At 37.2% G+C, this 21,575-nt stretch overlaps 1 protein-coding gene across 6 annotated transcripts in view; it reads left to right on the forward strand.

Annotated features, from left to right (window-relative positions):
* The window catches only part of utrn (utrophin), a 397,580-nt gene that overhangs the window by 92,387 nt on the left and 283,618 nt on the right, over positions 1 to 21,575 (forward strand). For all 6 annotated transcript variants that reach the window (XM_030127978.1, XM_030127982.1, XM_030127981.1 and 3 more), the window contains 13 exons: positions 399 to 554; positions 659 to 829; positions 2,738 to 2,917; positions 4,613 to 4,741; positions 5,490 to 5,660; positions 7,342 to 7,395; positions 8,516 to 8,680; positions 9,358 to 9,486; positions 10,546 to 10,641; positions 13,486 to 13,656; positions 13,748 to 13,920; positions 17,932 to 18,082; positions 20,578 to 20,753. In XM_030127978.1, coding sequence (XP_029983838.1) covers positions 399 to 554; positions 659 to 829; positions 2,738 to 2,917; positions 4,613 to 4,741; positions 5,490 to 5,660; positions 7,342 to 7,395; positions 8,516 to 8,680; positions 9,358 to 9,486; positions 10,546 to 10,641; positions 13,486 to 13,656; positions 13,748 to 13,920; positions 17,932 to 18,082; positions 20,578 to 20,753 — 1,922 coding nt within the window. The remainder of the gene's footprint in view (positions 1 to 398; positions 555 to 658; positions 830 to 2,737; positions 2,918 to 4,612; positions 4,742 to 5,489; positions 5,661 to 7,341; positions 7,396 to 8,515; positions 8,681 to 9,357; positions 9,487 to 10,545; positions 10,642 to 13,485; positions 13,657 to 13,747; positions 13,921 to 17,931; positions 18,083 to 20,577; positions 20,754 to 21,575) is intronic.

Here is a 21,575-nt window from a genome sequence, read left to right on the forward strand (position 1 = left end):
GTTGTGCGGACCTGATCTGGTTCTTTCATCAACAAAAGGCAATTTATCATTGAGCCAGAAGTGCAATGCAGGAAGTACAGCATATCAATCAATCAAATTTTATTTATATATCCCAAATCATAACAAAAGTTATCTCATGACACTTTACAAATCGAGTTGGTCGAAACTACACTCTAAGCCAATGATACAGTATTAACAATAGCTACACTATGTATAATGGTATAATATATGCGGATGTAAGTGCTATGGACAAATACAGAATGAGTGCAAAGGACGTGAAGTTAAAACAACAGAATCATCATCAGTAGATGGAAGTGGAGACCCTGTGATGTGATAAAAGTGTTCTGTTTGACCTAACCCCTACTCATGTACTGATTTCTCTTTGTTTTAATGTTTAGAAACTGTACAAATTGTTGAGTGAGGTGAAGCTGGAGGTGGAGACGGTGATAAAGACAGGCCGACAGATTGTACAGAAACAACAGACAGAAAACCCCAAAGCTATGGATGAACAGCTGACCGCTCTTAAACTGCTCTACAACGACTTGGGTGCACAGGTATCTGCATTTTTTCACCCCAAAGTACCTCTGTGTTTTCTCTAAAGTATGGAATTTTCTATATTAGATGTAATGTTCATTGTCTGCGTTCATCTTTTTCACAGGTAACGGAGGGAAAACAGGATCTGGAAAAAGCTTTGTCTCTGTCGCAGAAGTTCCAGAAGGAAAGCGCCGCCCTGCAGGAGTGGCTGAACACCAACGAGGCTCAGCTCCAGCAGAAGAACAGCTCTGATGACATGCCGGCCGACATCGACGCCGAGATTGCATGGGCTAATGTGAGCAGCATAAAACATGATAATAAGAAACCAGTCACCTGGCACAGAAAACACTTTTATGTTTTACCCAATAACAATATTTCACATATCGTCACCTTCCTAAAAAATCTTTTTGTCTAAATCAAATACTCAATATCTGGATAAGTTTTTTGTGTTGTCTGAAAAAAAAATCTGACCATTATTTCACAAAGGTGATGATATTAAACAAACTATCTATAATCGGAATTACAGGAGCAAAGAAGTGCTTCTGTTTTTTGCAGACAGATGGAGCACGAAGACAAACTGGTACTTCTGATTCTCACTGAGTGCAAAACATTCTTTTTTTTTTTTTCCAAATATTTTTTATTGAAGAAAAATAGGACACTTCCAATCACAGAATTACAATTTACCTGCCTTTTTTTCTAAGTATAAACATATCTGCATATATACACACATTTACACACACACATATATATACACACACATGCATACAAAAACAACAAATGAAAGAGCAGTCAAGATCATGAAAATGTGCATTAAATTTTGTTTGTCTTTAGATTTCATCAGCACTTGAGTATGATACCATCGGATACACTTAACAAAAATATCATACTTACCCCAAAACAGTATAACTTTAACCCATAAAGACGCCAACATCCACTGTCGACTTAAAGCATCTACTGATCTAAACTGTTTAATACCTGTTGATCCATTAATCCTATCAATACATGGAAATAATTAGTGTAAAATGCAGTTTATTGTCTTTTCATGGTCATTAGATATGAACCATTTGGACGTTCAGAGGCTCCGTAGTGAACCTGGAAACACCGTCATCTTCTACAACATTGATTACCTCCGCCAAGGAGGTTATGTTTTTGCCAGGGTTTGTTTGTTTGTCTGTCTGTCTGTTTGTTTGTTTGTCTGTCCGTTAGTGGGCAACATAACTCAAAAAGTTATGGACAGATTTGGATGAAATTTTCAGGGTTTGTTGGAAATGGGATAAGGAAGAAATGATTAAATTTTGGTGGTGATCGGGGGTGGGGGGCCCACGGGGGGGGGGCGGGGGGGCAGTGATCGTTAGTGTGCAACATAACTCAAAACGTTATGGACAGATTTGGATGAAATTTTCAGGGTTTGTTGGAAATGGGATAAGGAAGAAATGATTAAATTTTGGTGGTGATCGGGGGGAGGGGGGGGGGGGGGGAGGGGGGCGCAGACCAGAAAATTTCATCAAAATCTGTCCATAACTTTTTGAGTTATGTTGCACACTAACGGACAGACAAACAGACAGACAGACAAACAAACCCTGGCAAAAACATAACCTCCTTGGCGTGGGGGGGCCCACGGGGGGGGGCCACTGATCAGCCTTGGCGGAGGTCTGCGCTCTCCGAGTGCTTCTAGTTCACCAGTAAAACCCATGGAGTTGGATCAGTGACAGTGGATGGAGGCACTTGGTTTATGTTCAGTTATTCATATCTTTGCTGAAAAAGTCACTTTTTTTCAGTTTTTGCTATTTCTAATATAATAACCCTCAATTTTAATTTGGGGTTTTATGAACACCCACAGGATCAGTGAATTAAATACAGGAAAATACATGATTTTCACTGGAAAAACGCAAAATAAAGAGGATAATAAAACAATAAATAGTGATAAATTACATAAGAAAGGTTAAATACAGAGAAAATTTATTTGGGAATTGCCACAAAAGTTGCATTGGGTCTTTATGGGTTAAAACGGACATTGCATCTTCCACACAGCTATGGTACCTAGAGTTCCTGAAGGCTTCAACTCGTATACTTCAGTGTAATTCACGCTTTACTTCTTGTGTGTGTTCCCATGAGTGTGCAGCAACACTCAGCTGTAAATATCAGAAACACGGATGTCACCAGGAGCCTGTTTGATATATACTGTGCTGTACGTGTGTTTTAGGGCCTGCTGAAGGAGTCGGAGCGTCGTAAGGCGGAGCTGTCCAGCCTGATGGAGACCAGTGCCGGTCTGCAGACTCTGGTGGAGGGGAGCGAGGCTCAGCTGGAGGACCGGCTCTGTAACCTCAACGAAGCCTGGGACCGGGTCCGTACCTGGACGGAGGACTGGCTCAGCACTGTGTTGGTGAGTGCAAGTTGGTTTGTGTGTTATTGAGCTCATTTAGTCTTCCAGGATTTGGCAGACATGTGCTACATTTTCAACACTCTTTTACTTTGTTGTGTTATACAATTTTTAAGGGGGTTTTAAAGATGTGTTCGTAGTCATTTCTCTCTCTAGCATGAATTCCTGATCTGATAACCATGTAGTGCTGGAATAATTTAAGCAGACACAGAAGTGTTTTTTTTAAGATTACAATGTTTTTTTTCTTTGTAAGATTTATAAGACAAAATAATACATATCCTGAACATACTTTTGCATGCTATAATTGTGATGTTTTATTTTTACCTGCCTAAGGACTCACTTATCCATATAGTTGTGGTAGTGTTTATTATATACTTCCGTAGGTGGTGAATGTTTCTATTATTTGTACTAACTGTTGTGGTAGTAGTAATATATCCACTGTTAATACCTGTACTTGCAGTAGTAGTATTAACAGTTATGGACATTTGTTCTGGTTATTGGTGATTATACTAGCACCAGCTGATCTAATTTTTAACAGTTCAAGTTCAGTTTGCTGTGCATCAGTTGCATCAATGTGTCTCCCCCTACTTTTCCCCCTCTCCCCCAGTCTCTCTCTCTCTTTCTCTTTCTCTTTCTCTTTCTCTTTTTCTCTTTCTTTCTCTCTTTTTCTCCTCCTTTACCCTCTCTCTTTTTTTCAGAATTCAAGACTTTATTGGAGTTTTCACTCGGTACATGACAGTCATACAATGTGGCTTAGTGTTAACAAACAGGGCTTTTATACATAAATGAAAAGTAAAGTATGGAAGTTCTTAAAAAGAAAAAATAAATAAATGAGATAGATAGATAGATAGATAGATACATACATACATACATACATACATACATACATACATACTAACTAACTAACTAACTAACTAACTAACTAACTAACTAAACTAACTAAACGGAAGTAGATCAGCTGTCATACTGCTGACTGGCAGTCATAGTTATGTAAGACCAGAATCGCTCCCAAACTGGTGCTATGGTCCCATCCCTAATGTTAAACTTACACACTCATAAACTTATACACTCATATGAAGCAGTCTTTATCATCATATTTACCCATTCTTTAAACTGTGGGTTTTTAGGGGTTTTCCAGTGTTTAAGAATAATCCTCACTGCCACTCTCTCTTTAACCCCAACTGGTCAAGGCAGATGACCATCTTCTAGGAGTCTGGGTCTGCTCCAGGTTTCTGCCTGTTAAAAGGAAGTTTTTTCTCATCGCTGTCACCAGTCACAAGTGTTTGCTCCTGGAGGATTTTGTTGGGTTTCTGTAAATTGGCTTGAGAGTCTGGTTTAAACCGGCTCTATATGTAAAGTGTCATGAGATAACTTTTGTTATGATTTGGCGCTATATAAGTAGAAGTTGATTGAATGATTGATTGACTGCAGATGCAAATTAGCATTTTCGCTATAATCCAACATATTTGCATCTGATTTTGTTCAATACACATGTTCATTAATGAGCACTGTCCCTACCAAATACACTGATAAATAAATAAATACTACACAAGTCAAGAAAAACAAAGAAATGCAAAACATCAAACAGATTAATGAATATTTCTCCTTTTATTTGCTCACATTAAAAATTGAGTGAACACTGAAATCTTTCCTTTTTGAGATTTTTGTGTATTTCTTTTTCTCTTTGTGTCTGTGCAGAGTCATCAGAATGAGGTGGAGATCTTTGATGAGAACTTGGCTCACATCAGCACTTGGCTCTACCAGACCCAGATCCACCTGGATGAAGCAGAGCGGCTCAGCCCTGCAGAGAGGGAAAAGGTGGTGAAGGTAAAGGACAGAGGGTTTTCACACCGGGACAGAGAAAGTATTAGTAGAGCTTAAGGTAAAACAGCTGTGAAACACCTGATTCATGAGTGAAGTTCACCCGTGGGGTTGTCAGTCTCCTTTTTCCTATTATTACACAGTTAGTCATGCAATTTTTCATTTCATGTCTTAAAAATATGCTGAATATTGTCCTGGCTTGGAGCAGGCCAAGCGTAGACTTCTTTAATAATGGCCTGTTATGTAAATGAATGCTTCAGGCAGCGTTATATAGTCCTTTAAAGTCTAAGAAAACCCTCCTCTTACCTTGTGGGGCAGTAAATTTTTAATGTGTTTTTATTTAGCAGAGTTTTTTCTTATTTTTTATCACCATAACTCAGCCTTAGCATGTAGCACTAAACAGAATAAAGAGTGAAAAGTAGATGATGAAGGTCAAACAAAAGAGGTTTGTTGACATCCTGGAAAGAGAAATGTTGGCTAAATGAGAATCTAGGGAAAGGGGAAATGCCACATAATTTATCTCTCAGTTCTTAAATTCTTAACTTCACCCTTCCTCCGCCTCGACACCTGAAGGTCTGCACTAAATATCAGCTGGTCCGCGGGCCCGCTAACCTTGAACAGGACATGCTGTGCTCAGCTCTCTGGTCCGATCCAAGGCTGCGCTGCCATCCTGCGCTCGAGAGGAAAATGACTGATGGCACAAAAAGGGTAAACAAAAAGATGAATAACTCCGGACTGCGTGGTCTGTTCTTAGCGCATGCTGGATGAGCTGGAGGATATCAGTCTGCGCGTGGACAGCGTCAGGGACCAGGCCATCATCCTCATGACCAGCAGGGGCCCCGCCTGTCGAGACGTGGTGGAGCCCAAACTGGCCGAACTCAACTGTAACTTCGACAAAGTCTCGCAACACATAAAAACTGCCCAGGTACAAAAGCACAAACTGAAATTAAAAGGACATCTAGGAATCGTTGTTATTTTCACCATTACTACTTACTATACTTACTTACTTACTACTATTACTTACTTATAGTCATGGAAAAAATTATTAGACCATCGAAAGCCATCAATAACAATGGTTATGCAATCAAGTACTAACTCCTGTGTGTATCATGTGACTAAAACAGACAGAAAAGAAAACATGGAATGCCTAAAAGCACTGTTTTTGTCAGTACAATGCCATAGATGTTGATGTAAGAACTGAAGTGATTTTGGTTATTATCAAGAAAACCATGGAAAATGGATAGATATCAGCTCTGAAATTAAACTACTATGAGCTATTTTTGTTGTTATTATATTTGTCCAAACAAATGTACCTTTAGTTGTACCAGACATGAAAATGAACAAGAAACTGATGAAAACAAGGGTGGTCTAATAATTTTTTCCGCAACTGTATATTACTTATTACATATAGTTATCATTGTAACGACTACTATTACAGTTGTCACTTTATCATAACTTTTATCCTATGATTATTAAATTATACAGTATACAGGGTGGGGAAGCAACATTTACAATATTTTGAGGCAGGGATTGAAAGACAGTGTATGACCAATTAGTTTATTGAAAGTCATGAGAATTTATTTGCCACAAGAAAATTTACATAATAGAAAATGTTTTTATTCTATGTGTCCTCCTTTCTCAATAACTGCCTTCACACGCTTCCTGAAACTTGCGCAAGTGTTCCTCAAATATTCGGGTGACAACTTCTCCCATTCTTCTTTAATAGTATCTTCCAGACTTTCTTGTAATAGTTTTGCTCATAGTCATTCTCTTCTTTACATTATAAACAGTCTTTATGGACACTCCAACTATTTTTGAAATCTTCTTTGGTGTGATGAGTGCATTCAGCAAATCACACACTCTTTGACGTTTGCTTTCCTGATTACTCATATGGGCAAAAGTTTCTGAAAAGGTATGGATAATAGTGTTAGGTATGATTATGACATCAGTATATGTTTGGTTTCAAAACAATTGACGTAGTGCCTGCTGAGAAAAAACAACTAAATGTTCATTGTAAATTTTGCTTCCCCACCCTGTATATATTTACACACTGCATATTATAATATAACATAATTAGATATTTATTATTGTTATTACTACTTTATTGCTACTACCCTGTTATTTGTTGTTTCTACTAGTACTTTATAATGTGAAATTTCCTGTTTTTATTGTTATTGCTACTTTCTCATAATTTTTTTTATGTGTACATTCGGTGTTGTGTTGCTATTGGAACCGAAATTTCCTGTCAGCTCTGCCCAAGGGATCAATATAGTTCAATCTAACCTAATCTACAGGGTGTCCCATAAGTCTCCATACATAGGAGACATAATACATTCCATACATATATGGTTCTAACATGTATTTCTTTATATTTCTTCTTTATAGTTCTTCAGCAGTGGAGGACACGCACTGAAATGTGTTCCCGACAAAATGGCAGTCATATAGAGCATATTATATAAATAAAAATGGTTTATGTCAAGAAACGTTTATTTTTCCTATGTATGGAGACTTATGGGACACCCTGTAGTCTGATCTAATCAAATAGTCTGAGATGTGTTAAGCAGGGTCCAGTCAGTGATTCTTGTTTTGTGTCCTTTGTTTTCTAGATGTTGACCACTCTGGAGTCCGGTGTCGTTGAGATGCACCAACAAACTCAACAGGTAGAGAAACAACAACCTACTAGAGCAAAGGGAAGAGTAGAATCAGATCTCTAACTAGCCTGATAGAAACTGCTTTGGTTAATAATGTCAAAAAGTAATGACATCACTTAATGTCAAATCAAAATAAATGAAGTTTTGTAAAATTGAGGTTCTTGGCTGGTGAGGCACTGACTCCTTCTCCTTCAGTCAGATTTACAATCATAAGAACCTAAAAGAGAATCTTATTCACTTTTCTCTTTGCCTTCCCTGACTGTACATCACTGTGCTAAACGTAAAATGAATGTTTAATCGGTGGTGGTGAATTATTCCTGATCAAATGAAACAACGGGACTGAGACAAATCGTCTTTTTATGCATCTCATCTTGACTGAACAGTACCGCGTTTCACACCAATGCACAGTTACCACAGAAACCCAACTGTCAACACTCACATATATACAGTATATGTAATGCAATATATTATAATGAATGGTGATAAATACATTTTGAAATTCTTAGTCTTAAAAGCCACAATAGTGCAAAAAAAAAAGAATAAAGCTTCTACTGAATCTCTCATTTCATAGAAACAATTTGACTAAGACGTACACATCCAGCTAGTTACAGAGACAAATCAGTTAGCTTACATTAATCATCATGTCACCGCTATTGGTCAGGAAGTAAAAAAAAAAACAAAACATAACTACATTATTTGAATATTTAAGTGCTGAATATATTGATCAGTCCCAAATATTAACAATTTTATTTTGACCACATGAGGCAAAACCAGTTAAAAATTTAATAAATTAGCAAAAAGGTTAAATATTAAACTTTTTTTATATAATCCACCACATGCTCTCAGCTCAACACCAAAAAGACAAATTTAATGTCTCCCCAGGACCAAACTTCATTATAAACTTCTCTAGAATCTTCATTTGTTTGATTCTTCCATCACCAAGTCAATGTTAAATTGAATTTTTCTAGTGCAGATTTGGAAATTCAAATCTTGAATTTCCAAATCTGCATTTAATACCTTAAAAAAGTCTTTAAAAGGTATTAAATTTAATATGATAGGTCTTCAGTTATGTTGCCATAACCTGTACCTGATCTGGGTGGTCTGTGCTGTGTTTGCTTCCTCTCACCAGGTCGTTCTCAACCAGGAGATCCGAGTTGAGGCCGAGAGCGAAGCCCGTTCTGCCGAGGCTCCGATTCCCACCGAGGTTCAGAACCTTCAGGCAGAACTCCACGACACACTCAGGGCTCTTGAACTGCGACAACAGGATGCAGCAAACACCCTGGACGATGACAAAGTACACAGCAACACCTTTATTTACTTGTTTTTTTTAAGCACCTGTCATTCGGTTTTATAATAAGATAAGCAGTGATAATGTGAACGGACTGAAAAGACATGATTATGTGTAGAATTGCCGCCTCTTTCCAGGGTTTTGATCAACATTTTCATGAACTTAACAGCCCCCTGGTAATTGTTCTAAGGAATTTAAAAACATACAGTCACAGAAAATCGTCCAGGGTTGCCTATTTTTCTCTTTTTGTCTCCTCGGGCGTGCAGTTTTATTGGATTTTCTATGATGAATTTGTTGGTCCACGGGCTATATAAAGCTGTCACTTGATAAGACCAGCTTTGATTGGGCACTTTCAAGGCCTAGCAGGTCTGGAGCTGAATCTGTGTTATCAAGGTTTATGACGTTAAACACACTGACTGAACAAACCTAACCAATCCAGAGCAAGGTCAGTGTTCGAGTTGGGAAGCCTTTTATTGTATTTTAAAACAGTATTTTCGAAGAAGTGTCTACAGCTTCTGCAATCTTGCTGCTTGTTTTGCAAAGGAGTTATTTAATCTTTCTTTTTGGTATGTAAGTTTTTCTTCAAGGTTGATTGTTCCAGTGGGATTGGAATTGCAGGATGTTGAATTCTTCTATGTTTTTACTTTGTTTTTTTGTTTTTTTTACCTGTGACCCTGCACCAGATGGATGAGGAGAAAGCCAGTGTTGAAGACTTGCTCCGAAGAGGAGAAGAACTGCAGCAGCAAACTTCAGATGAGGGTCAGAAGGAGGAGTTGAGGCTTTTATTGCTCCGACTGCAAAGCCAATACCGGGTAAGACGCATGAATACGATTTCTGAAAAGGTAATAACTCTGGCGTTCTTTCTGCACAGTCTGTGTATGTATGCACATGTGATTACTTCAAGAATGTGCAATAACCCTGTAAAATTGTAAAGTATGTCCAATAAGTCATGCAGCACTCCTCTGTTCTTACAGTAACAATATTTATTCAATACTTATTCAAATACAAGTGCACTATTTTTATAGACTTTACACACTGTTCATATTGCTGATTTTCTTAAATATGCATACTGTTAATAGTGTAAATATTGTGTCTAATCATATTTTATATCTATTTAATTTCATGTAAATTTCATGTAAATTTTATGTTTTACTTTTTTGTTTAATAATTTCATATTTGTCCTATTCTTATTTTCTAACATATGTTTTTTTATTCATTGAACACACAATTACAGTGGAGTCTATTCTATTCTGTTCTATTCTATTCTATTCTATTCTATTCTATTCTATTCTATTCTATTCTATTCTATTCTATTCTGTGCTATTCTATTCTATGCTATGCTATGCTATTCTTGTCTATGCGATGCTGTTCTAGTCTGTGTAATACTGTTCTATTGTATGTTATGCTATGTTATGCTATTCTAGTCTATGCTATTCTATGCTATGCTATGTTATGTTATTCTAGTCTATGCGGTGCTGTTGTATTCTATGTGATGCTATGCTATTCTATTCTATGCTGTGCTATTCTAGTTTATGTGTGCTGTTCTATTCTATCCTGTGTGATGCTATGCTATTCTAGTCTATTCTATTGTATTCTATGCTATGCTATTCTAGTCCATGCAATGCTATTCTATTCTATTCTGTTCTATTCTATTCTATTCTATGCGATGCTATTCTATTTTATTGTATTTTATTCTATTCTATTCTATTCTGTGCTATGCTGTTCCATTCTATTCTATTCTATGCTATACTATGCTATGCTATTCTGTTTGATTCCAAGACCAGGTCATAGTGGGGGATGTGCTTTTTTTTGACTTGTGGGAATGTATTTCTCTGGTTTGGCCAACATCTGTGTGTTTATGTTTAATTTAGGAGCTGTGGGTGCTACGCTCCAGGCAGGCCGAAGTGTGTGTGGACGCTTCAATCTCTCACACATCCATCGAGCACAGAACAGAGTTTTCAACAGAGGTGAGAGACTGACTCATGCATGAGCATGTGGATTATACACAGGAGTCACCTTCCACTCTGGGAACTTTTACCAGTAACTGCAAACCTTTGGATGAACTCAGAGCGTTTCCGCCGCAGGGAACGGGCTCTAATTTTAGATGTAGGGGATTTTATTTACACCCCCCCAAAAAAGTCTCTGCTTGGTTTGCTGTCAAGGTCCCCGTGGATCCTTGAAGTCTTAAAACCTCTTAAACTTTTTTGATATTCAAGGTCAAAAAAATGTCTGCAATTTTACGATGGGAGGAATTAAATTTTATTTTGGGGAAGAATGAATGAGCCTCACTATGTTTCATTCAGTTTTTATGTTTTATTTTACTGGTATTTTTACGTCCCACAACAACGAGCATTTCTGTTTGGCTGTAAAAATGATTTGTCGGTTGCGAATGTGTCCGCTTTGGCAAAGTCTTCAGACCTCGGTGCATGTCATCTGGTGTCATTGAGCACATTTTATCTGACAGCCATGTTGAAGCCAGTAGAGCCGGGGGTTTGGCATAGGAGTTGACATCATGTATAGACTGCAAATGATGGCATCCACACAGTCTTCAGTAGATAACTCCTGTCATCTGTTTTGTTTTGTTGCTGTAATGGTATGTTTTTTTTCCTCTTAAGGCTTTTGAAATGGAAAGTAAATTTGCACTGCACTGATAATTATTAAGTCATGAAATTAAAACTACCATCACTTTTTCACATGTTTGCACCTTCAAACATCCTCAGACCACTCTGGAAACATGGACAGTCTAAAGCAGGGGTGTCAAACATACAGCTCGTGGGCCAAAACCAGCCCTCCAAAGAGTCTAATCTGGCCCGTGGGATGAATTTGTGACGTACAGAAATGACATTGCAGATATTAACAATCGAGGATGTGAAAATCCTTGTAGTTCAGGGGCCACATACAGACCAGTTCAATCTCAAGTGGATCAGACCAGTTAAATACTATTGTAATAACCTATAAATAATGGTAACTCCAAGTTTTTCCCTTTGTTTTAATGTAAAAAAGGAAAACTACCGTACTTTCCGGGCTATAAGGCACACCGGAATATAAGCTGCACCTGACTATAAGCTGCGGCTGACTTTAAGTCCCACCTGACTATAAGCCACAGGTGTCCACATTGTGACATGAGATATTTACACAGAAAGATGTTAAACAGAAAGATTATTTAAATATTTATTTGCATACCTTAACTGCTTTTTTCCAAACAGTGCCTGTAACAAGGCAGTAAAATGGCAGGAACATAGCTTTTTAAAAAACCCAGAAAAGTCATTGATCTGTATCTTCATCTTCCTTCTGCCCATTAAACCACTGCAGTCGTCTTCTTCGGTGTTGGAGTTGAACAGCCTCAGCTCCGTCACACTCCTTTTTACGTTTCTCCTCTGTTGTTGCTCAGTGGCACTTCCGTGCTGCAGCTCTATTTCCTTCTTAGACAGACGCATCAATTGGTTTTAACTTCAAAGCTGCATCATATGCATTTCTTCGTGTGTTTTCCATGATGAGGGTTTGTGCATTGTTAAAAGTTAAGATTAAAACTTCTCCTGTCCGCATCACCTCTTCCACCTGTCTGTCTCGCTTTTGTGCTTCCTGCTAGAGCGACCCCTGGTGGTCATTAGCTCATATTAATCTATACTCGAGCTGCATCGTTGTATAAGCCGCGGGGTTCAAAACGAGAAAAAAGTAGCGGCTTATAGTCCGGAAAGTACGGTACATGAGAATGTTTGCATTTATAAACTATCTGTTTACAAAAAATGTGAATAAATTGAAATGTCTTAAAGGAGTGATGTTTTGCTTTTAAAAAAAATGGAATTGCATTTTAAAACATTTTCCTGTGGTCTACATAAACTGTAAATGCTATACTGGGGTCTGAAGTCTTCATTAATTCAACTCCACCGGTCCATCTTCAACCCTATTTCTGAGTAATGACACCAGAAAGGTCGTTTTGAGCGCTGGCCCTTTAAATGCAAATGAGCCACTTCACACCCCACTCTCTCCAGGTTGTTGGCTGTGCTGCTCTGTCCTGTTCAGCCAACAACTGAACATTTTAGGTAATCGGCGTGAAGTTTACGCATATCTTCAATATGGACTACAACCGCTGCTGCTGATAAACAATTATGCCGTACTCAGAGAAATGTTCGTTGGAAGTCTTGACCTTATGTGCAAATGTTGTGATGTAACTAGTTATAGACGTAACAAATTAAAAAGGAATTAAAACAGGTTGTAGAAATCCACTCGATTTTTGCCTAAATGAATGTGAAGATAGTTTTGCAGCACCTGGAGGGTTCAAATTCAAACTTAATGAACTATTAGGGTCCAAATACACAAATAAATGAACCAAAGACTAATAAAAGTGGGTTTAGCTAAATCTGACCCCTTTAAGAGAAGTCTGCCTGTTATTAAATGTTTTGTGTATTTGTAGATCCACTGTGATCTGTACATTGTGATGCATGTGTGTAAATGATAGTATTGTTCAAATTACACTCTGTTAAAATTATACACTCATGTTATTTACGTTTTTAAAGGACACTTTGTAGATTTAAACATTTTCATAATTGAACTTTACTTTGTTCGCTGTCATTATTTTGCTGGTCCGATCCACAAGCATTTCTATTCTTGGGAGCTCAGGACAAAATTCTTGGTCCTTTTGGTAGTAACACATCTACAAATGGAAGTCATCAGAACATCAGTGCATGCCTGGTTTAATTGATGATTATGGCGTTAGTCCAGAACAGTTTAATATTTTCTATTATTATGAGGTTTTAGTGAAATGATTGACCATTTCTCTCTTATCCTTGTACTTTTTTCCCTCAATGCAGGAGATGTCATCAGTGGAGCGTACAGTCACTCCTTCACGAAGTCCATCTGACTACCTTCTGGAGATCAACAAGGTTCTCCTCGCCATGGCCGACAACGAACTGCTATTGAACTCGTCTGAGCTCAGCGGGGGTCTCTATGAAGATTTCTCCAGCCAGGAGGACACTCTTAAGGTGACTTGATTTACTTCAAATAATCCTTCTTAAAGTAGTAGTCTTTTTTTTTTTCTTTCTTGTGCGTCTTACTTTTTGTCTTTCTCTGTAGAATATCAAAGAGAATCTGGAGCGTCTAGGTGATCAGGTGACAGCGATCCACGAGCGCCAGCCGGACGCCATCCAGAACGCATCTACTGCTGAAGTGGCCCAGATCGGAGACGCCCTCACGCAGCTCAACGCCGAGTGGGACCGACTCAACCGCATGTACAACCACCGCAAAGGGTGGGTCTATGAACATACTCAATACATAACAAACAAGTGTCATAATAAAGACCTAATGGAGTGTGAACATAATACTCAAACATACACAACATACTTAGATTACTTATGTACTACTATTACTGTTATCACTTTATTATAACTTTTATTCTGTGATTTTTAAATTATGTGTATCTATCTATCTGGGTGCTTCTATGAAACTGGTCCCTAAAAACAGGACATGGGGGGTAAAATTCAAACCAGATGTAGACTAATGTTATGAAGTAAGTTTAGAAGCACTTTGGGTCTATTTTAAAAATAAATACTTGCTGATATAAAAGAGAAACTATTTTTCAGATGAAACACATTTTTATATTTTACATTATATTTAATACAAAAATCCACATGTAACACAGTCAAAAGGACACGAAAATTATGTGCTACTATTTTTTTTAAATACCTTTTTATTCTCTCACAGGTACATTTTGGGAATTGAACTAATTATGCAAGGGAGAGTGTTTCACAAAAATGGCCACTGTTGCAAAATCATTTGCGATTTATTAGTGTTTAAGTGGGCAGGTTCTGTATGTAACGCAAGTGGACACGATGGGTTACACACAAAACTTGGAATGAGACTGAGATTCATGGAAAACCCACGTCTGGATTAGAAAAAACACCAGGATCATCAAATTTAACACTGTCTTTAGTTATAGTGGTATATAAGACCATTTCAAGCCATGTTTTCAAAATAAAACGCACTGACACCTAGGTAGTTTTTCATGTCACAATTTTGGTCCTATTTTTGGCCCTAATATTTGATAAAAAATTCATTAATTTTGGGATGGCACAGAGTCGGAGTATAATTTTTTTTTGCATTTATCTGAGGTCATCATTAGGTACATCCTGGAGGGAAATATGTCTAAATTTCTCTTTTATTATTGGGTCTAAAAAGCTGGCAAAGTGGCAGATACCAAAATAAACCCAGAAGCATCTATCTGTCTATCTATCTATCTATCTATCTATCTATCTATCTATCTATCTATCTATCTATCTATCTATCTATCTATCTATCTATCTATCTATCTATCTATCTATCTATCTATCTATCTATCTATCTATCTATCTATCTATCTATCTATCTATCTATCTATCTATCTATCTATCTATCTATCTATCTATCTCTCTATCTCATGTTATAATATTGTAACATAATTATTTATTTATTATTATTATTACTACTACTCTGTCATTTGTTGCTTCTTCTAGCACGTTTCCAATGTGCAATTGCCCATTTTATCACTAATATTTTTATAGTTATTGCTATTACTATTTTCTAACAGTATTTGTTATATGGGTACATTCTGTGTTGTGCTGCTGTTGGAACCTCAGTTTCTTGAGGGCTCTGCTCAAGGGATCAATAAAGTTCAGTCTAATCTAGTCTAGTCTAGTCTAATCTAAAAAGGTGAGTTACAGATGAGAGAAGCAAACAAGTCACTACTGTGAATGTGTTTGAGTTAGTGTCAGGATGTGTGAAGCTGCAGGAACATTAAATCCAAGCTGTCTGTTAGTTAGGAACAGATAAATAAATGGATCAGGACACACAAATCAAACACACACACACACTGACCTTGATTACAATCAAAATAATTCCGTGGGCATAAACAATCTCATGCCTGTTCACATATTCACTCACTCACATTTACACCCATACGTGGTGACCTTGATTACCATCAGCGCTAGTCCTTGGGCATAAGCAGTCTTCATTTGCTGAGTCTAGTCTGTGCACAGACCAGAATAAACTCGTAAGCTAATTTTGAAGATTGCGCACAAATGCTGAACCACTCCATCTGCAATCACTATAACCTCTGGGTATCATTAAAACCCTGTGATTGAGCATATTTGTAAAACTGCTCGTCCGAAACTCATTTCCTCACCTTGTCTCTCTGATCAGATTCATTCTGCTCGAAGCGGTACTCTGTGAGGAAATGGCCTTCATGCAGACCATCAACACGATACAGATCTGGTTTTTGTATTAGGCATTTAAAGTAATCAGCCTCTCGGTCAACGCTGATTATTCAGCCGCGTCACCGTGAACTTTTCAGTATTGTCAGGGTTCCTGTTATGACATTTTCTTATTCTTAATAGAGGTCAAACATTCCATTTTTCCTTATCACAAACTGTGGAATTTCCCAGTGAGTGAACTTGGTTCTACCCGAAGAGCAGAATTTATTCTTTTTTTTTTTTTTTTTTTAATATTCCGTTCTGTGTTAAGTTCACTCAGTTCACAATGAGACCAAAGAAGCAAAGAAAACATTTCAGAGAGTAATCAAAACTGGATTCCACCATAATTAATGCAATCTATTAACTCACTTTTAAGTTTAAAGACGTTATTATTGTGGTAATTGCTTTCCACTCGAACTAGACGTTGACCATGTAGAGCTTTGCAGTTGTATATTTGATGATTAATGGGGTTTAAAAGGCTGTTCTGTGTACAGTTGGAAGCAGAGTTATTAAACCCCCATGCAAATGTAAGACACTAAAGAACTTTTAATGATTCAAAACACTCAGAAACAGATGAAAGCCTTTATTCCAGCACATAAAACAAAACAAAAAAAAAAAATACATAAAAACTTTCGAATGACATTAGCAACTGTATCTCTAGGTACATTTAAAGTCTCTGCAATGGTCTTGTAGCCTTTCCTTTCCTTGTGGAATTCAGTTATCACTCTTCTGAACTCTAATGACACTTCCTTTGACTTAGGCATTATAGCAATATGCACCGAAATGAACTGAACTGAAGAAAGATGCTTAAATAGGGCAAGGATTAATTATGAGTTGTAAGCTATATTGGCAAACAATCGTTTAAGGCTGGCAATGTTTCAAAAAGGTCAGATATTCAGTAAATTTTTTTTTTTTTTTTCTGTTTTTTTCTGGCGGGAGGGGGTTCTATAATTCTGCAGGTGGATGATTTAGAATAATTTTAAAGAAGTTGACAAGTTTTGATGAAATACCTTGTTTCAGTACAAAGTAGTATTGGAATAAGTGGTCTTTAAATGATGGGATGATTTGAAATGGGTTTTTTATTGCTAGTCTTTGTCATTTAGTGACATTTGTTTGAGGTTCAATAATTCTGCTTCCAACCGTATATCAAGTATTTAACCTTTAAGTAGAAAATTAATACCAACATCCGCACATACAGATTATGTCATGGTTATTTTAAATACAGGACACTGGGTAACATGTCACCCTTACAGTTTTTTTTTTTATTTTAGGCATCTCACACTGTTTAATATCATGATTCCTCCCTTTTTTTTTGTAATTTTTTATTTATTTCCCATTTTTATCAGTATAATACAATCCAATCTCCTCTGGTTGAGGATCAAGAAAAGAAACACAAGTACAGAAAACAAACAAATGAAAAGAACAGCCTGCGTTTTTGTCAGAATATGTTTAGGTCCCTTAATAGACATATTTTTCCCTGAATATCAGCCATTTTCCCCAGTTTTTCATAAAGAGGTTTTCTTTCAACTTCAGTTTATGTGTAAGATGTTCCATGACAAGTAAATCATCTATGATTGAAAGCCATTGTTTGTAAGACAGAGCATCAGTCTTTGTTATGGCCTTCTTCCCGGCCACCAGGAGGATCTTGACAAGATATCTGTCTTCTTTTTGCACCGATTCTTCCAAATGCCCAAGGTAAGGAACAAGATAAGAATTTGGGATTGCATATCCCAACACATCAAACAGTGGAGTGAACCTTCCCCCAGAAGGGTTGAAAATATGTGCATTTCCAAAAAGCATGTGTATGATCTGAATCCATGCGATTACAAAGTCTCCAACATGGCTGTTGAGTATTCATCTGTTTACGTTTAATTTTAGGTGTGATGAAATAACAAATTAGATTTTTCCAATTAAATTCATAAATTATGCTTTTAATTTACTTAGGTTTATCAGAAGCACTAACTGAACTGAATATTATATTTGTGGTTCCTCTGAAGTGAGACGTGTTGTGTGTGTTTTCATGTTGTGCTACAGGAGTTTTGACCGAGCCATAGAGGAGTGGAGGCAGTTCCACTGTGACATGAATGACATGAGTCAGTGGTTGACAGACACTGAGACGCTGCTCTCTGAAAGCATTGGCCCTGAGGGACAACTGGACCTGGACTCTGCACGACAGCATCAAGGGGTCAGTGGAAGATTCATGTGGCGTTGTGTGTGTGTGTGTGTGCGTGCGTGCGTGTGTGTGTGTGTGTGTAACTAATAAACTGTAGTAGAGAATAGATACAGATGGGTGACAAATACAGGGAAAAGCATGTGAGCTGCATGAACTGCTTCAGTGTGCACTTGTGGAAAAAATGATTAGACCATCAAAAGTCACCAAAAACAATGGTTATACAATCAAGTTCTAACTCCTGTGTATATCATGTGACTAAAACAGACAGAAAAGAAAACATGGAATGCCTAAAAACACTGTTTTTGGCAGGTACGATGCCGTAGATATTGATGTAAGAACTGAAGTGATTTTGGTTATTATCAGGAAAACATGGAAAATGGATAGATATCAGCTCTGAAATTAAACTCTTATGACTTATTTTTGTTGTTATCATTATATTAGTCAAAACAAATGTACCTTTAGTTGTACCAGGCATTAAAATGAACAAGAAATTGAAGAAAACAAGGGTGGTCTAAAAATTGTTTTCACGACTGTATATTAGCATCGATTTTAAGAGTCATTTTTCTCTGCTGGAGGGATGAAGTCTCTTAGGACAATATCAGGAAATAGATGGGTTCCAACATGTTAGCATAGCAGAACATACATTCAATAAAGTGTCCAAAATGCATCAGAGTCCAAGTAAGCACATAAACATCAAACACAGCACAAATACTTTTTGTGTCTTTTGAACCATGTGCAGAATTGACACTGTACTGGATCCATTATGCTTCTGACCATATCCATTTTGGGGTTTACCCAAAATGCCTCAGTGGTGCCCATTTCTGCTCTGGTCATGTGATCCACATAACTGGTACATTCACATTACTGCACCTCAGTCACTTTCACACCTGTATGTATATAGTGTATATTTACTTCCATTTGTCCGTTTCCATTTGTAAATCTTGTATTTTTTCTGCTTTATTAGTGTATTCAGTTTATATTTATTGCGTTTATCTCTTCACACTTACTTTCCTTTTTTGCTTTTTGGCTAGTGTTTTTGTCTGCAACTGAGCTATTGTGACCAAGTAATTTCCCGTGTGGATCAGTGAAGTTTGTCTAAGTCTATACAATGAAATTAAAACACAAGGAATACATTTTAAAACCCAAAATTGTTTTACAGATTGAGAAAAAAACCTCATGTTACCAAATTTAATGTTGTCATAATGTTATTTGTGACATTAGCATGAATATTACATGACTTTATGAACTTAAAACATTAATTATAAGAAACACATAACATAACTTCATCACTAGAAACTTTTTTTATAGTCCTTCAAATCATTTTCATTACAGCCACATTGATTATTGCCAGATTTTCAGCTTTCTCACTATGTTTATTTTTATTTTTATTTTATTTTTTATTTTTTCTCTTCGTGTCTGTAGTCAACACACTGGTCTGGAGTGCTACACCCCACAGCACCGTTTGATTGATTGCATGTGACAAGTAACAACTCATCAACACTTAAATGAGACGAAGGCATCTATTTATTTATTTCCTAGAACTGCTTATTATAATCCTTCCAGCTCATCATCAAAACTCACTATAAATATTGTTGAAATATCATTTAATTGAACTTGTCAGTATAAAGCTGTAATTTGTCATGCTGGGGTAGACCACTCCCATCAGGTTTTCTCTTTAATTTGTCTCCATCATCTATATTTTTATGCAAATACCTTTAGAAATTCTAGAAACATTCACGGCATGCTGGCATATTAGGATCAGAAGCTAATTAATCAGATACAGACTTGTAATATCCTTTATGTGTCTAAGCGTTATGTTCCCAGGAAGCTGTAGTAATATGTTTAAGATATGATCAGCGAGATGGATGGAGTGTTTGACCCTAGATAATTACGTTTTTATTGCCAAGAGGGAAAAAGGCTGCATTACTGTACCTGATAAACAAAAACTCTGCACATCTGTGGATTCATTATGGAAAGCGAAATGGAGTGTTATAGACTGAAGAGAAAGATGAGTAGGGGTTTCTAATTTCACTTTGTTTCATAATTACAGCACCAATTTAATTTCCAAAGGGATTTAACTTGTCTGGAACCAGTGCATTATCACTTGCTGCTTCATCATTAACACCTCTATCTCCGTGATTTGCATCTGTCAAGAGTTTCCACTTGTTTTCACAGCTACTGAGGGTGAGACGGAGGATCAAGCAGATGGGAATTGAGAGATCAATTAGCGGACTTAAACTTTAGCCGACTTTGTAATCAGTTTCTCCACGGGTCTCTCTTGACAAGTTCAATCTCTGTTGGTCCAAGTAGAGACTTAGCAGCTTAATTCTTGATTTACCACAAATCATGGCCATGTGTCAATTTGTGATTTGTCTGGAAAGATGGACCTGAGCCGGGGATTTGGCCCTGAGTGAATCGGATTATGTTGTTTGATTGATCCAAAAGTCTTTTTTTTTTTTTCTTTCCTCTGTCCCTTACACGCTCTCATACTTTGATGTGTATTTCAGGAGCTTGAAGAAGGTCTCGCCAGCCACCAGCCGGTCCTGGTTGTACTAAATCGCACCGGGGAGCAGATAATTGAGCAGTTGTCATCCCCTGATGGATCCCTCCTCGAAGAAAAGCTACAAATCCTGGGTCAGCGTTGGAGAGCTGTCAACCGGCAAGTCCTAGACAGACAACGCAGGTAATCTGTTTACTGTAAAAGAAAAGACACGGAATCATGGTTCTTTTATTGTCATTCATCCAATGTAGCACACGAAGAACAAAATGTGTACTCAGGTAGCAGTTATAAGATAATAATGATGAAAAATAGTAAAAATATCTAAAAAAAAAACCAGCCACATAAAAACACATACTTACTTAACTGATTTTCTACTGCACAGAGACTTTGTTATAATGTTCTTGTTCCTGCTGTTGCCCCTTCTCGGAGGGCCTTGGGGTTGGTTGGAGGAAAAACGACATAAAAGGCAATGTAATGTATGCACTGTAATTCCACTTCTTTGGATGTACTGTTACATTGCTCAAAAAAAAACAACAACAAAAAAACCCCACATACTTAACCCTGTAAAGCGTGAACCAATAAATAATTGACAGAAAATTCCAGTTCTTTGAAACTGGAGCCTTTTTTGGTCCTTCAGTTTCCATGTATGAGTTTCAATTTTGTGTCATATTTGATACATTGGGTCTCAATGCTCAAATAGTATTATTTTTGGACAAGTAAAAACATGATATAACACGAACATGTCGAACAAATTGGTAATTCCTTTTCAAAATTGGCAAAGTTCTGCCTTCTTCCTCATTAATAACGATCTTATAGTGTCACTGGAAAGGCCTCCGGTGAACAAATTTCTCCCCCCGATGAATTATTTACATTAACATTTATGCATTTGTCAGATGCTTTTTTCCAAAACGACTTACAGGGGAAGATTAACAATTAAAGCTATACCTACCGATGTGGCATTTCTCACAGCACTTAGTAAAAGTTTGAACATGAACAACCCGCCTC

Source organism: Sphaeramia orbicularis, chromosome 24 (genome assembly GCF_902148855.1).
Source record: "Sphaeramia orbicularis chromosome 24, fSphaOr1.1, whole genome shotgun sequence".
In the NCBI taxonomy this organism is placed as follows: domain Eukaryota; kingdom Metazoa; phylum Chordata; class Actinopteri; order Kurtiformes; family Apogonidae; genus Sphaeramia; species Sphaeramia orbicularis.